This window comes from Notamacropus eugenii, chromosome 1 (assembly GCF_028372415.1).
Source record: "Notamacropus eugenii isolate mMacEug1 chromosome 1, mMacEug1.pri_v2, whole genome shotgun sequence".
Classification (NCBI taxonomy): domain Eukaryota; kingdom Metazoa; phylum Chordata; class Mammalia; order Diprotodontia; family Macropodidae; genus Notamacropus; species Notamacropus eugenii.
The window spans coordinates 420,485,203-420,502,276 of record NC_092872.1 but is presented as its reverse complement, the minus strand read 5'-3'; the positions used below and the strand labels follow the sequence as shown (position 1 = coordinate 420,502,276).

The 17,074-nt window shown below is 41.4% G+C and overlaps 1 protein-coding gene across 2 annotated transcripts in view; it reads left to right on the top strand.

Moving 5' to 3' along the window:
• SLA2 (Src like adaptor 2) overlaps positions 1–17,074 on the top strand; it is a 41,240-nt gene that overhangs the window by 5,254 nt on the left and 18,912 nt on the right. The window contains exons 2-4 of one of the 2 annotated variants that reach the window (XM_072631424.1): positions 6,188–6,318; positions 12,086–12,212; positions 14,212–14,298. In XM_072631424.1, coding sequence (XP_072487525.1) covers positions 6,198–6,318; positions 12,086–12,212; positions 14,212–14,298 — 335 coding nt within the window. In that variant the 5' untranslated portion in view covers positions 6,188–6,197. The remainder of the gene's footprint in view (positions 1–6,187; positions 6,319–12,085; positions 12,213–14,211; positions 14,299–17,074) is intronic. The other variant, XM_072631425.1, reaches the window with a different exon arrangement.

The window sequence follows — 17,074 nt, the reverse complement described above, 5'->3', positions numbered from 1 at the left end:
ATTGTCTGCTGTGTACATGGCAATGTTCTTTTTCTTTTCTCATTTTGTATTTGTCAAATAAAAAAATTTACCAAAAAAAGAGAGAGAGATTATTGGTGACCTTTGAGTTTCAGTTGAATGGTGGGGTTAGAAGTCGATTGTAAGGAGTTGAGAAATAGATATAAGACAGCTGAAGCAATGAATATAGATATTTTTTCTAGGAGTTTGACCATAAAAGGAAGGGAAGATACTTGACAACAGCTTGAGGGGATAATAAGATTAAGTGAAGATTTTTTAAGGATGGAGTTCTAATCTAGCCTCAAACACTTACTAGCTGTGTGACCCTGGACAAGTCCCTTAACCCTGTTTGCCTCACTTTCCTCATCTGTAAAATGACCTGGAAAAGGCAATGGCAAACTCCTTCAATATCTTTGCCAAGAAAACTCCAAGAGTCAGGCATGACTGAAATAACTCAATAACATGTCTCTAGGCAGCAGGAAAGGAGAAATAGAAAAATAAGAAGGCTGAAGAGGGATGATCAAAGGGACAGGTCCCCATTGGAGATTGGAGGGGATGGGATCAAGGACACAAGATAAAGAAAAGCACCCCTCTTCCTCTCAAAGCGAAGCAAAGGAAGAAAGAATGAGGGATGGTGTGGACACTTGAGGTATAGAATTGGAGAAAAGGCTTTCATGCTCATCTCCACTTTCTTGTGAAGAAAGGAAGTTTGAGATAACCGCTGTGGGAAGCAAATGGGATAGAGTCAATCAGGATCAAAATGTGAAGAAGAAATCAAAGATAACCCCACAGCTACAGCCATGGGAGACCAGGCAAATCATGATGCCCTAGAGAGAAATAATGAAGTCAGAAGGAAGGGGAGTTTCAAGGGGGGTTTCAAGATGATGAGTTCCATTTTGGACTTCTTGAGTTTGACATTGAAAGGCTCGGTTTGGTTCTCTGGGAAGTGTGCTAAGGAAAGGCTGTGGAGAAGAAGGTATGTGGAGTCAAAGGACCCACATTCAAATTCCAGCTCCCATGGGACCCTGAATATGTACACTTTTCCCTTCCATATCGCGAGGGTTAGGGATTAGCGCACCCCACACTCTGGGAAATCCACGTAAAAGCTTTTTGCTCTCCCTTCACACCCTTTTTCTTTTATGGGGTGTTTACAGTACCTTATTGTAAAATTTGGGTTAAATATTTGCTCACAGGCTTTGGTTGACCTTTGAGTGTTGTCTGCAGCTTCCGCAAAACTCCCCCAAATTTCCACCTAATTTTTTATGCTGACCCGCAATGTATTGAAACTGAGATGGGGGGAGTCTCAATATAGAAGGGATAACTTTATTTCTAGGTGTTCATCTATGAAATGAGAAAGCTGAACAGATGACATCCTAGGGCCCTTCTAACTCAACATCCATCATCCTAGAACCTGAGATATCCAGGTGGAGACAGGAGCACAGAAAATATTCCTGATACTCCTTTAAAGGTCTTAACTTTGAAAAGGAGGTCTAATGATATCCCTGTCTCTGGCAGGACTGGGGCAGCCCAGCATAGCAGCAGCAATGGCTGCCCACATCTTGTGCATCCTCCAGAAAGAATGAATCACCTCTCCCTCCTAAGACAGTGGGCAGCTAGGTGGTACAATGGATAGAGTACTGGGCCTGGGATCAGGAAGACCTGAATTCAAATCTGACCTCAGACACTTACTAGCTGTGTGACCCTGGGAAAATCACTTAACCCTGTTTGCCTCAGTTTCCTCATATGTAAAATGAGCTGGAGAAGAAAATGGCAAACCACTCTGGTATCTTAGCCAAGAAAACTCCAAATGGGGTCACAAAGAATCAGATATGACTGAAACAACAACAACCACCACCTAAGACAGTTATGTCTGCACATAACACGATAAAACATAAAACTCTGCAAACAAGACATGAGTGTGGACAATGGAAGGAAAACTGTAATAGAATGAGATCTAAGGAGACTCCACTCCTACACACTGTAAAAGGCTAGGGTTTGGGGTTGGGGGTTGAGGGCAGGGTTGGGGAATGAGGAAGAGGGAAGGAGAGAAGGAGAAGGAACAAGCATTTATTAAACACCTACTGTGTGCCGGGCACTGTGCTAAGCCCTTTATAACTATGATCCCATTCGAAGGGAATTGATCTCTAAGGTCCTTTCCAGCCCTAAAGTTCTGTCAGTTTGAACCTTGCTGCTTTCTCGGCCCAGTCTCTCGACATGTCTGTGCCCCAGTTTCATGAAAGGCAGATGAGGATTGGGCGGGAACATCAGGTACTCTCTGGGCCTTCAATCCAGCCCTGATACAGTTATGGTGGCTTGTCCTTCAAGGCTGCCTCTTCCTTTACTGATCAACCTTTCTTTCATAAAAACAAATTGTTATTGATGTTTTCTTGGTTTTTTGCATCACCATAATTTCCACTAGTATTTCCCCTCCTGCTACCTGTCATCCCATATAACAATTTTTTTTTTTAAGAAGAGAGGGGAAATTAGCAAAACTGATTGAATAACCATTTTAAGTGCTACAAAATTGCCTCCCAAATATTCTTGGTTTGAGGAGAAGGCAGTGGTCAGTCTTCAGGGAGGCCAAGGGCCTTAGGGGTGGGCCATGTGGCCCTCTAGGTCCTCATATGCAGCCCTTTGACTGAATCCAGACTTTACAGAACAAATCCTCTTAATAAAACGATTTGTTCTGTAAAGCTTGGACTCAGTCAAAAGACTGCATATGAGGACCTAGAGGACCACATGTAACCTCGAGGCTGCAGGGTCCCCACCTCTGGTCTTAGAGAATATTTAGACTAGGGTGCTTAGTCTTTTTTTGGACACATGGACCACTTTGGCAGCCTGGTGAAAGTATGGAGTCCTCAGAATAACTCTTTTTAAAATCATCATTGATGTAGAGTGTATATTGTACAGCCACTGGCTTTTTATTAACACTGAGTATGTACATCTCATGTAATAGAAAGGTCAACAATAAAACAGCGGTCCTAAAGAAAGAATATGGCAGAAAATGATTTGTTGTTCCTGTTGCTATCCAGAATAATAATTCTTCATGAGACTCCCAGAAATTAGAAGCTAAATAAAGCTACTTAAGTTTCCTTTTAAAATAATTTAAAACTGAAAGGCATGCTGAATTTCAGTTAGTTGTTAGTGAAAATAAAGATGTAATTTTTTCCACTTCTAAGTTCAAAGTCTTCCCTTGAAATCTGTTCTGGTGAAGAACTCTGATCTTAGCTAATGCTCATATTTTACAGAAAAGGAAACTGAGGCCCAAAGAGGGAAATTATTTGCCCAAGATCACACAATGTTATTGACAGAACTGGGTCAAGAACTTAAACCTCCTGGAGCTCAGTTCAAGGTTGTTTTTACACAACAAGGATTTTGGGTCTTACTGATTCTTTAATATCTCTCCCGCTTCATCTCCTTTTTCAGGGTCCTCAGGCTTCATCTCAGACACTGAAAACCTCTGATCACTTCTGATCTCTGTGGAGATCTCTCCATGCTTCACAACTTTCTCAGCCATTAACTAATTCCTCTGAGCTAACCTCAAAGACTGTCCCCGCACTTAGATGACTAAAATCTAAGATGATTGGGGTTCGAGATGAAGTCTTGCATTTGGGTTAAATATACATATATATGTATATATAGAGACACACATGTGTGTCTATATATACATATATATGTCTATATATGTATATGTATGTGTGTGTGTGTGTGTGTGTATATATATATATATATATATATATATATAGCAAAAGTACAGGAATCAGGAAGGGGGATGGGTAAGAAGAGATGTGGCCAGATCAGAGTGATAGAGGAAAAATACCTTGAGACTGAGGTTTTAGTGAACTGGAAACTATGAGTCAACACAATAAATTGGAAGCTAAAAATAAAAGTTAATTTCATTTTACACCACAGGAGTTCCCCACTTGGGGAGCATGTATCCCCAAAGGGTACAAGAATCTTTTCGAGGGTGGCTGGAAAATGTTGGGTAAATTAGTATATTGTTATTGCTCAGTACTTTTTCGGTTGTGTCCAACCTTTGGGGTTTTCTTAAAAAGATGCTAGACTGGTTTGCTATTTCCTTTTCCAGCTCATTTTACAGATGAGGAAACTGAGGCAAACAGAGTGAAGTGACTTGCTAGTCACACAGTTAGTGTCTGAGGTCAGATTTGAACTCAGGAAGAGGAGTCTTCCTGACTCCAAGGCCAGCACTCTATCCACTGGTCCACCTAGTTGCCCCAAATAACCATATTATCCTGGTGAAATATCCCAAAAGTAGTAATGTTTGTGAAAAAATATTATGGAAAATCAATCTATTTTCTTTCCTACAAATAGTAGGTTCTAGAATGTGTTTCTTTTAATATGAAATAAAAGATTACTGAAAGCCAAGGGATATAGGGGCCAAACAAACAAAGCCCAGTTGGGAACCCCTGTTATATAGCATTAATTATCTCTGTGTGGGTAATTCCAAGATCCCTACATCCAGGCCTAACGGTCTCTCCTGAGCCCTGGCTCTGCAAGATGCCTGTTGGATCTGGATGTCCCAAAACAGAGCTAGTTCTCCTCCCACCCTACCCCCAGACCTTCCCCTTTGCCCAGCTTCACTATTACGGTTGAAAGTCCCACTATCATCCCAACCATCTGGTCTTGGAATCTCAGTGTCAGCCTCTACTGTTCCCTCTTACCCACATATCCAATCATGTCATTTCTACCTTAATCCCATTTCCTTATCTGTTCCCTCCTGACCTTTCACACAGCCACAGCCCTTGCAAGCCCTGGTCACCCCCTAGATCACTGCAACAGCCTCCTATTCCAAGCCTCTCTTCACCCCAATCCATCCTCCACACAGCTGCCAAAGGGATTTTCCTCAAGGGAAGGTCTGACCAGGACTTGCCTCTGCTCAGTAAACTCCAGTGGCTCCCTAGTACTTCCAAGACCAAACCCAACCCTCTGTTTGACATTCCAGGCTCTCTCCTTTGTACTTTCCCTCCAGACTCCACGATCTAGCTGCCCTGGTCTCTTTACCCTCTTCCTCTCTAGGTTATCGCCTGTGTGCTGAATGTTCTCCATACCAGAATACTCTTCCTCTCCCCTCTTAGTTCTTGACCTTCAACAAAACTCAGCTCAAACGTCCCATACCCCCCACCCCAGGGACCTTTCTGGTCCCCTCATTTGAGCCTCCACTTCTAAAGTTACCTTGCTCCTCTCTGTATGAATCTCAAAGTGCATCTCCTCCGTTCACATAGCAGCTCCGAGAAATCAAAGTCTGTTTGTGTTTCTCCCTTTCTTTATATCCCCAGAACTTAACTCACTACCTAGCAAACAGTAATTGCTTAATAAATGTTTGCTGGCTAGCTAATTGATATTCAGCAAGCATTTATTCAGTAGACATTTTTGGACCACCTGCTGGGTTTCTGCCCTGTGCTTGGGCAGAGGATCAGAAAGGATTACAAAGTTTAATATGAGAATAGGACCCCAGCAAGCATTACTATAATATACCATTTTACAAGATAATTGCTTAATAGAAGTACAAAGTGCTTTATGAGGTCCGAAGGGGAGGAAGGAAAGAATGCTTCAAAGAGAAGGTAGAATTTGAGTTGGCTTTGGTGGATGGGTAGGAATTCAACAGGCAAATGGGAAGGGAAAAGAATTCTATGGATTGCTAATATAGGTAGGAGAACACAAGGTATTTTCAGCAGACATAGAGGAAAGAGGACCAGAGTTCAAATCCAGCCTCAGACACTTACTAGCTGTGTGACCATGGGCAAGTCACTTTACCCTGTTTGCCTCAGTTTCCTCGCTTGTAAAATGAGTTGGAGAAGGAAGTGGCAAACCACTCCAGTATCTTTGCCAAGAAAACCTCAAATGGGATCACAAAGAGTCAGACAGGATAGAACAACAAACTGGGAAAGGGAGGTCCTTCCCGTAGTGCCTCACCTCTGTAAGTCAAATGACTGCCATGCTTACCCACGGAGTGGTTGACAGAGGTCAAATCTGAACCCAGATCTTCTGAACTCAATTCCAGCATTATTTCCACCGTACCCCACTGCTCTTGCACAAAAACAGAAAGCTAGTCTCCTCAGGGACCGGGGCTGGAGAGTTAGGTGAGGACTGGGTGAGGGTTGGGACAGAAGGGTATCAAACCAAGCCAATTTAGGAGCTGTGATATTCATAGTCCAAGTTTCTTTTCCAGATTCCTTCTCATGGCATGTTTCAGAGCCATCTGCCAAGGTACCATGGGAAGCTTGCCCAGCAGAAGGAGAAGAAGCCTGCATGTTCCTGGACTCTCTGCCAGTGACCAGGAAGCTGGACTTTTACAGGAAGGTAAAATTCAGTTTTGCTTAAGCATCTCACACCTAGCTCCTTCTTAGTTAGTGGGGCTTTGGAAGGTATGGACCTCTAAGAAATCTCCAAACCTCATTTTACTCAGTAATTCCTAACAACTGTCTCAACTTTATCTGGATTCAATCAATAAATCTATCAATAAGGGGGACTAGCTGTGTGTCCCTGGGCAAATCACTTACCCCGATTGCCTCCAAAGTAAATAAATAAATAAATTTATCAATAAGCATTCTCTACCACTTACTAACATCTGTTTAACCTTAGACAAATAATTTAACTTCTCTGACCTCAGTTTCCTCATTAGTAAATTGAGAAGGTTGGCCTCATTTCCTTCTGAGGCCCCATCCAACTCCAAACTAATGATTCCACATACCAGGCATTGTGTTGGGTGCTGGGGATATAAAGACAAATCCAAACAAACCCTGCACTCAGGAGACTCACATTCTACCGAATCTTATAGAGCTTCATGGTGGAAGGTTATATCAGTGACTTCTTACACTTGGCTTGGTGTGGGGAGGGGAGTTGTTTGTAATTTTTTTACTTTAAAAAATACAAAATGAGAAAAGAAAAAAAAATACATTGTCATGTACCTAACACACATAAGAGAGGATTCGATATAAAACAACAAATTTCCATTTCAAGAAAACCTATATGATAAATACCTTCACAATTGTTTCTTTCTCCGTTTTCTTCTGTTCTTTGCTGAGCACTTTTTATTTTATTCCCCCCATCCTAAAGAAGGCTACAGTTAAGTGTGGATACATAAACATGTACACAGATATCTATAAAAATACACATATATGCACCCATACACTTATATACATATGTGTAAGATCGCACTATGTTTATTTCCTCCTATCATCTGTTTCTTTGAAGGTGGATAGCATCTTCCTTCACAGATCCATATCTTTCCATGTTTTTCTAAATTAACCAGTTCATCATTTCCTGTGCCACAGCAATATTCCAGCCCAGTCATATCCCTTCTGAGAGATTGTCTATGAAGGATTTTTTTTGCCCAATTTCCTGCATTCTGTTCTTGGCTACATAAGTTTTATTTATACAAGAAATGTTTAACTTAAAATCATTTTGTTTATACTTCAACAATGCTTTCACCTTGTAATGTAGTTTAAGGTCTGATACTGCTGAATCTACTTCCTTTACACCTTTTTTCCTTAGTTTCTTTGAAGTTCTGGACCTTTTGTTCTTCCAAATGAATTTTGTTATTATTTTTTCTAACTCAGTAGAATAATTTTTAGTAATTTAATTGGGATGACATGGAATAAATAGATTAGTTCAGTAAAATTGTCGTTTTTAAAAATTATGTTGGCTTTACCTATCAATGAATAGTAAATATTACTTCAATTATTTAGATTTGAGTTTTTGTATAAAAAGTGTTTTATAATTATGTTCATTCATATAGTTCCTATATCTGTTTTGGCAGATATATGCTCAGGTATTTTATACTGTCTAGGTATTTTAAATGGACTAAACCAACACTGAATAATATTGCTGACATATAGTGTAATTATTCTATTTTCACTTTTAATGAAAATCTATTTTAACTTTAACTTTGTCTAAGATCATGATTACTATCCCGGTTTTTTTTACATAGTAAATTCTACTCCTGTCCTTTATTTTATCTTTGTGTGGATCTCATTTTTATAATGTTTCCTGAAAGCAACATAGTCTTAAATTCAAATTTTTAATCTGCTATCTGTTTCCATTTTTTATGGGTAAATTCATCCCATTCACATTTTACGCTACAATTACGTATTTTCCTCCTTCCTATTTTTCCTCACATCCTTCTCACCCTATTCCTATCCCTCCTCACTCTAATGTTTTACTTTTACCTTCTACCTTGCCCTCCTATTCCTTAACCTACCTACCACTCCCAAAATCCCTCCCTTATTCTCTCTCTCCACCCTATTCCTTTGTCTTCTTATTTCTTTCTGAATTTAGAGGACTTTTATACCTTTCTAGGTATATATGTTGTTCCCAATGAAAGTAAGTGTCCAGCACTACCTGCCCTCCCCTCCCCTCACTAGCTTCTTCTGTATCAATTTTTCCTTTTATGCCTCATTTGTATGAGATAATGACACCTTTCTATCTCTCCCTACACCATTTTCCTTTTTTAGAATCACCCCATCATACTCAGATCAACCCAAGCCTTTCTTCCAAACTACCCAAATAATGATGACAATCATAAGAATACTGCTAATATTTTCACATATACGAAGAAAACAATTTGGCCTTATTGAGTTGCTTATAATTGGTCTTTAATGTTTACCTTATATTCCTCCTGGATGTCATATGTTGAATTTTCCCTTAAGCTCTGGAGCTTTTGTCACAAATGCTTGGGTTTTTAATTCTGAATTCAAGTGGTCCCCTGGGAGAACATCCTTCCTGGGTTCAGTCTACCCAAGGCATCATTGGTCCTTGGGCTATAGCTTCTAGAGGGGGCAGCCAGGCGGTGCAATGGATAGAGCACCAGTGCAGGAGTCAGGAGGACCTGAGTTCAAATCTCACCTCAGACACTTGACACTCACTAGCTGTGTGACCTTGGGCAAGTCACTTAACCCCAATTGCCTCATTCTGGGTCATCTCCAGCCATCCTGATGAATATCCAGTCACCGGATTCAGATGGCTCTGGAAGAGAAGTGAGGCTAGTGACCTGCACAGCCCTCCCTCACTCAAAACAAAGTCAAGTGCAAGTCATGTCATCATTTCTCTGATGGCATGGTCTTCTTTGGCAACCAAGGATGAACACACATTATAGCTTCTAGAGCAGAGCTGTCAAATACGTAACCTGTGGTCAATGTGTGGGCCACAACAGTCTCAAATGCAGCCCAAATCAGGATAAAATTTTAGCCAACCTAATAGGTTTAAAGTCATATCTCAAGATTGTTTTAATTTGCATTTCTCTAATGATCAACAATTTGGAGAATTTTTTCATATGACTATAGCTTTGATTTTTTTTCATCCAAAAACTCCCTGTTCATATTCTTTGACCATTTATCAATTGGGGAATGACTTTTATTCTTATAGATTTGATAAAGTTCTTTATATATTTGAGATGTGAAATCTTTATTTGAGAAATTGTCTATAAAAAATTTTTTTTCAATTTTTGCTTTCCTTCTCTTGGCTACATTGGTTTTATTTGTACAAAAACTGTTTAATGTGATCGAAATTATTCATTTTCTGCCTCACAATGCTCTCTATCTTTTATTTATTCATAAATTGTTCACCTGTCAATGAGTCTGATTGGTAGCTATTTTAGTATGGTTTTGCAGTAATAAATGAATATATAGATACATATGTATACACAGACACACACACACATACACATATGTGGCTTTCCAAGTCAGAAGTGTCAAACACACTCCCAAGTTGGCTAGACCAGATTAAAATGTAATTTGGGAATATTTAACAAAATAAATAAAAATACAATAGAACGTAGATCATATGAATATGTGGTTTTCTAAGCCAACATGTGGCCTGCAAGCATCCTTATATACTGGTAATACAACCTCATGTGCCCTTCCTGTGTCTGTTTGAGTTTGACACCACTGTTATTTTTTGTTGTTGATGTTAATTATTAATTAATTTATTTGTCTTCAGTTTTCTACAGTCACTTCCATAAATCTTAGATTTCCTCCCTCTTCCTCCCCCTTCTTCCCCTCTCCCTCCTCACTCCCTCCCCAGACAGCGTACAGTCTTATAGGAGTTCTACACGTACATTCTTATTAAATACATTTTCACATTAGTCATGTTGCATGGAAGAATTAAAATGAATGCGAGAAACCATGAGAAAAACCAAACCAAAACAAAACACAGGAGAAAATAGTCTGCTTCATTCTGCAATCCAGTTCCATAATTCTTTCTCTGGATATGGAAGGCGTTTTGCCTCAAGAGCCCTTTGGGAATGTTTTAGGTCCTTGCATTGTGTGAAGGGCTAAGTCTACCAGAAAAATTCCTCGCACACTGTGGTCGTTACTGTATACAATGTTGTCCTGATTCTGCACCTTTCACTCAGCCTCAGTTTATATAAATCCTTCTAGGCCTCTCTGACTCTTCCTGTTCATCATTTCTTATAGCACAATAGTATTCCATTACATTTATATACCACAGTTTATTCAGCCATTCCCAGTTGATGGGCATCCCCTTGATTTCCAGTTCTTGGCCACCACAAAGAGAGCTGCTATAAATATTTTTGCATATGTGGGACCCTTTCCCATTTCTATGATCTTTTTGGGATAGAGTCCCAGAAGCGATATTGCTGGGTCAAAGGGTATGTACATTTTTGTAGCCCTTTGGGCATAGTTCCAAATTGCTCTCCAGAATGGTTGGATCAGCTCACAGCTCCACCAACAATGAGTTAGTATTCCAACTCTCCCACATCTTCTCCAACATTTATCATCTTCCTTTTTTGTCATGTTAGCCGATCGGATAGGTTTGACACCACTGTTCTTGAGAGCAAACCTTACAATTATAGTGAACCCAATTCTATCACACAGAAGTTTCAACCTCCTCCCAAACTTCTGTAGATCTGTGGTCTGGGGACCTTGTTACTGAGGAATACAGTGTTGGCCCCTGAAGAACAGAGATGGTTTCATTTTTTGTTTTTATATCCCTCGGGCCTAGCATGGTGCCTGGAGCATAGTAGGACTTAATAAATGCTTCTCAGTTAATTGATTAATTGATTGATTGACTGAAGTGAGAGGGGGAGTGAGTGAGCGGGGAGAAAAGAAGAAATAGTTCTTCCTAAATAATTTGGGTCACCACCCTCTAGATGAGAGAGAAGGCTGTCTCACTGCACTAGAAATGTCACCCCATGGCAAATATTATCTCACACAACAATTCTGGGAGGTAAGTGCTATTATTATCCTTACTTTACAGATGAGGAAACTGAGGCAAATAGGCCCAGAATCTTTCCCCTACCCATAAAACCTCTGAGTCTGAAAGGATTTCCCAGGTGAATCTGGCCTCATCAGTCAAGGGCTCATCAGTCTCAGCTTGAAGGAAGAAGTGCTAAACAGAAGTCATGGCGAGTCACCAACCTGGGGGACTTCAGTTAGAATGAGGCATAAAGCAACCCAGTCTTAATTGGGGCTGAAGTAAGAGGTAGAGCAGAATCGGAGCTGGAAGGAGGCTCAGAGGGTCAGGAGAAAAATCCCTTTGGAGAAACAGCATCACAGAAAGTGTCCTAGGCTTAGAAGGGGAAAATCCAAGTTCAAATCCTTCCCTGCTAAATTTGTTAGTCTAGACAAGTCATTTAATATCCCCGCCCTGAGCCTTGATTTCCTCATCTGTAACATATCTACCATACCTTCATCATAGGTCGTTGTGAGGATCGATGACCTGTGTAAAGTGCATCTCTCCTCCCACTCCTTTCCCTCTCCATTACTTTTGCAAACATTAAGCTGCTCTATAAGAAGCCTGGCAGACATGGGTTCAATTCCTGACTCTGCCATTTAATACTTGTGTTATCTTGAGCAGAAAAGCTCTCAGGATGGACCTCATCTGTGGAATGAGGTTAGACTAAAGGACCTCCAAGCTTCCTTTCAGCTCCAAATCAATGGTCTGTGATCATTTCTTCTATGCCTAAAGTGTCCTAGTACTTGGATTCTGGGTTCCATTTTAAGGATAAGGACACTGAGTTTTATCAAAGGAAAGGGATTAGTCCAAGATCACATGGTGAATCGATGGCAGGGCTTGAACTAGAACCCAGGTCTCTTTTTTTCTCTTCTAGGGCCCTTAACCCCTCCTGTCCCTCCTGATGAAAGCAAGGCTATGGCTGTGGTTTTGGACAGTTTCCCAGCTGGGGAACGGGGGGAACTGGTGCTGAGACTTGGGGAGCCGCTGACCATCATCTCTGAGTAAGTGTGTGCATAGGTGTCTGAGACACAGGGGCTGAGTCAGTGCTATCTCATGCCAGGCTGCTTAGGCCAACCACAGAGCGAGCCAGGCTTTGGACTGGAGATCCCTGAGAATCTAGGGGTGACTGTTTTGCCTAGTGGAGGCAGCTGACACCAGATCAACTCCACAAAGCTAGGGGCATGCTTTGGCTACTGACCCCAGGGTTACACTTCCTCCACTGAGTCCAGAAGGGAGTCAGAATCTGAGCAGCAGTATCCCCATACCATTGGCATCCTGCCCTCCTAGGAGGGCTTGGACATCAGGACAAGGGAGGCCCCAACCAAACTGAGAGGCAGGCAGATTTGGTCTTTAGCACCCCTCCTTCTACCATGTGCTTCCTCATTTCTTCTCCCCAATGCTAATTCATGGGGTGGGGAAAGATGTACCTTGCTTCTCAGTGGCCAAAGCACTTCAGCTCTTTGGATGGCTGGGGTGCTAAGGGTAAGGGCTGTGTTTTGGAGGGAGGAGAAAATGACTTTTCCTCTCCCATAAGTAACTTGTGCTCATAGGAATGAGGACCTTCTAGAGAGAGGATGCCTTGTTTTTCTGGTCTATCCCATCAAGGACTCTGATGATGGCAGTCTAGCCATCCAATGGGCCATGGAGGGAAAAGTGGCACCTCACAGTCAGGCTTCCACCTACTCCTTCCTGTTTCTAAGGTTGCCCATGTCAGAGAATCACGGAGTCTGGGTAGGAAGAGGACCTGAGAGTTTTCTGTCACCTGTTCCTGTCTGTACCTGAGCAGGCAGCCCTGCTACAACCTCCCTAACAAGAAGGGGTTAATCCAGCCTCTACTGAAACATCTCCAGTGATGGAGAGCTCACCCATGAGCTAGCGCTTAAAGCTTTTTTCAGGGGGTGTGGACCCCAGGGATGTAAGTTATCCTATACAGGGTTTGGGTGGTCCTACAAATCCCAATTTATCAACAAGGAGCAGCGGAATGAAATAGTGGAAGGGATATGCACTCTGGAGTCAGAAAGTCCTGGGTTCAAATCCCACCTCAGATACTCACTACCTGTATGACTTTGGGCAAGTCACTTAACTTCTCTAGGCCTCAGTTTCCTCATTTGTAAAATAAAGAGTTAGGACTCAATGGCCTCAGCTCTAGATATATGGTCCCCTTAGTTTTGCTTGTTTTTTGTTTGTTTTTTCAAGACTCAGTTTCCAAATCTTGCCCAGACTGAAAGAGCATTGGCTACTCACATTGAATCAGTTAGCATTTATGAAGCTCCTACTATGTTCCACGCACTATGATAAGCCCTGGGCACTGTACTACAGGTCATCCTACTGCTGATCATCTACTCCTTTTCCAACCTGAGCCAATTCACCCCTCTCTTGGCAGCCTGAAGTCTCTTGCTGCTGGGGAGATCCCCACATTGGTACCCAGTTTAATTGCTTTAGTACACTGTAGCTCAGAGCTCTGGAGATAAAGCAAGTCACCAAGCCTTAGCCTCCCAGTAGCCTGGATTTCAATGTGTGCCACCATGCCCAAGTCATGACCTTCTATAGTAATGGGGCCTCTCCTGCTGCTCCGTGGACCAGGCCTAGTCTCCATTCCTGGTTCTAAGAAAAGCTCTATGGAAGGAGAGGGAAAAGGCCCCTAGGACACTATGATCCTATAAGTCTAGGGATAGGGATCCATCTTCATCAATCAGTAAGCATTTATTAAGTGCCTCCTATATGCCAGGCATCGTGTCAGGCACAATAGGATACAAGGACGAAACAGGGAACAAGTTCCTGACCTCAAGAAACTTACATGCTAATTGAAAGAAACAAGAGATTGGTATACAAATGCAGACAGGAAAAATGTGATGTAGTGAAGTCTCCTGAACTCTGGAGGAAAAAACTAGTGGAAAGAAGAGGTAGTTTCAGAGGGTCATCAACTGCTTTAGCAGCCCCTGGGTTTACAATTGCCCCCAATTTGGAGAAGGGAGCTTGATGAACTTCTCTGGATTGCAGCAATGGAGAATGGTGGAGAGTTATGTCTGAAGCCACCAAGAAGGAGTTCAGTATTCCCAGCAGCCATGTGGCCAAAATCTCTCATGGGTAAGTTTCCCTCCATTTCTAAGAAAATCCACTGTTCCAGAAGTAATACACACTTTCCTGGGAGAAGATGACTTGGGATCAAACTGTAGCTCTACCACCAAAGCATTCTGGGACCCTGGACAAGTGCCTCCTGCTCTCTGGGGTGCCATTTTCTGTGTAAGAAAGATCTGGATTAGATGGTCTTTAAAGTATTTCCAGCTTTGAAATTCTGTGTTCTAATGTCCCTGCCAGGTGTGGCTTTCTATAGTTCTTTGGGGAGGACTTAAAGGTCTTTCCCTTAAGGAGGCTTCCAATGATGATAATAGAGGTTTAAAGTTTACAAAGTCATTTCCACAGAACAACCCTATGGAGCAGGTATTACACATATTATCATGCCCATTTGACAAATGAGAAAGGAAAAAGATTCAGCTACGGTATCAGACCACAAACAGAAAGCCCAGTCCTGTCTCCTCTCTACTCATGTCTTGGATCTCATCCCCTTCCATCTTCTCTAGGGACTTGTCATTCATTCTCACCTTTCTAATTCTCTACTTTTCTAATGGCTTCCACACTCACCCTTAAAAACTTTCACTTGAACCTGCCATCCCCTTTAGCTTTCATCATATGTCCCTAGTCCTTAGAAATAGTTAACCTACAAGCTCTCTCTTTACTTCCTCATCGCTAAGTCCTTAATCTTCTGCAATCTCGTCTCCTGTAACCATTCTCTAAAAAATCACCAGTGATCTTTTTACCGATAAATTTGAAGACTTAACTTCCTCGATGTCTACACAGTATGTGACACTGTTAACCATCTCCTCCTCCTAAATATTCATTCATTCCTTTCTTGGATATTGTGATACTGCTCTCTCCTGTTTTTCCTCTTCTATATGACTTTCTCAGCCTCCTTTGCTAGGTCTTTACCCATCTTCTACCCCGCCTCCCCCCCCCCCCCCCACCACAATGGCTGGCATCTCTTTTTTACCTCTGCATCCTTCCCTTGGAGTCCCCATACATTCTCAGGGATTCTCTTGTTAACTCCATGAAGATGACTTGCACATCTGTAAAGCCAGTCTTCTTTCTCCTAACATTTGGTCCTACATGTCTGGTTGCTTGATGGATACCTCCACCTGGATGCCCGGTAGGGATGGGGATAAGAATTGGACCTGTGATCTCACTGTCATGCCCTCATAAATGAAGGAACTACTTCTACCAATGCAACTCATAGTCTTAGATAGCTGCCTAGAGCACTGAGGGGTTAAGTGTTTTGCCCAGGGTCACACAGCCAGTGTATGTGTCAGAGGTGAGATTTGAACTCAGGTCTTCCTGTTTCCAAGGGTCATTAGGGGCATGTCAAATTCAGTTTGTCCAAAATGGAATACATTATCTTTCTTCCTCTTCTAAACCTAAATGTGACTGTGGGATATAGTGGAAAGATTGCTAGATGTGGGTTTTAAATCTCACCATTGACATGACTAGTTGTGTGACACTGGGCAAGCTGCTTAACTTCTCTGAATCTGTTTCCTTATCTGTCAAATGAGGATAACAATGTCTGTAGTAACTACTTCACAGGGTGGTTGTAAGGATCAAATAACATACTCTTCATAAAGCCCATTGAAAACCTGAAAGGATAAAGTAAATGCCAGTTATTCACAACATTAATATTTATTATTATCATTACTTGTGATCAACCCATCCCTTCTCCAGACTTCTTTATTTCTGCAGTGGGTTCTAGTCACCCAGCTCCCTAATTCTGACTCACCTGTGACCTTTGACTTTCCATGCCCAAAGATGTTAAGTAATTTACCCAAGATTACATGGGTAATAAGTAGTAGAATGAAAATTTGAACCCAGGTCTTTGGACCTCAAATCCAGTGCTCTTTCCACTACACTACATTTTCCTCCTTAACATTTTGTAAATACATTACTGTTCCAAACTGGTGTGGTCCTTCACCTTGCCTTCTCTGTTGCCAAAGTGATCGAGTATTTGCTGACTAAGGTTATTTCTAGGATTGTTTGGTTTCCTCAAGGTAGCAACTACTTCACAATTATTCTGAATTAGGAAATGGCGATAATCTGTCAATGTGTGTCCTTTGATCCATTTTCTATTTTTTTTGCATTAATAGCTACTTTGAACAGGTCAAGTAGTATCTGCTTTAATTGAACACCATATCATCTCATCTTTAATTTTTCTTCTAACTTGGTACTGATTTTGCTCTCTGATCTAAGAAATCAGAAATATCCAAAGACGGCTGATTTAGAAATGACTCCACATTGGTATCTAGTTGCTAAAAGATGATTCTATTAAACTTAGGCAAGACAATGTTAGGCTCTAAATCCATGATGCCATATAATTAATATCATTTCCAAAGATGGTGTTAGATATTTGCTACATCCAATGCCCTCCAGCTCTCTTTTTGAAGAAAGTATTTATTATATACAGGTATAAAAGCTTCTTTCTGTGTTGGTACAATCCTAATCCTCTTCTGTTTCCTGGTCCTGAGTCATATTTCTCAACTTATTTTTCACTGTCCTCCCATATGGATTTCTGCACTGAAGGCATTGAATTTTACAGGATATATTAATTTCATTTGGAAGGTCTTTTCAAGTTCATCATCATTGAATTTCTCTACCTCCTTATCCTCTGCAACAGACATTGGTGACCGAAACTACAATTATTTTGTGGTGATGTTTTTTCGTATGCTCCTCATGAGCAGTGGAGGGTGAGGTGGCTGTTAAGTTACCTTTAGACTTCCAATGTAACCAACTCTGCCTCCCCAGAGAAAACCTCTGCATTGGA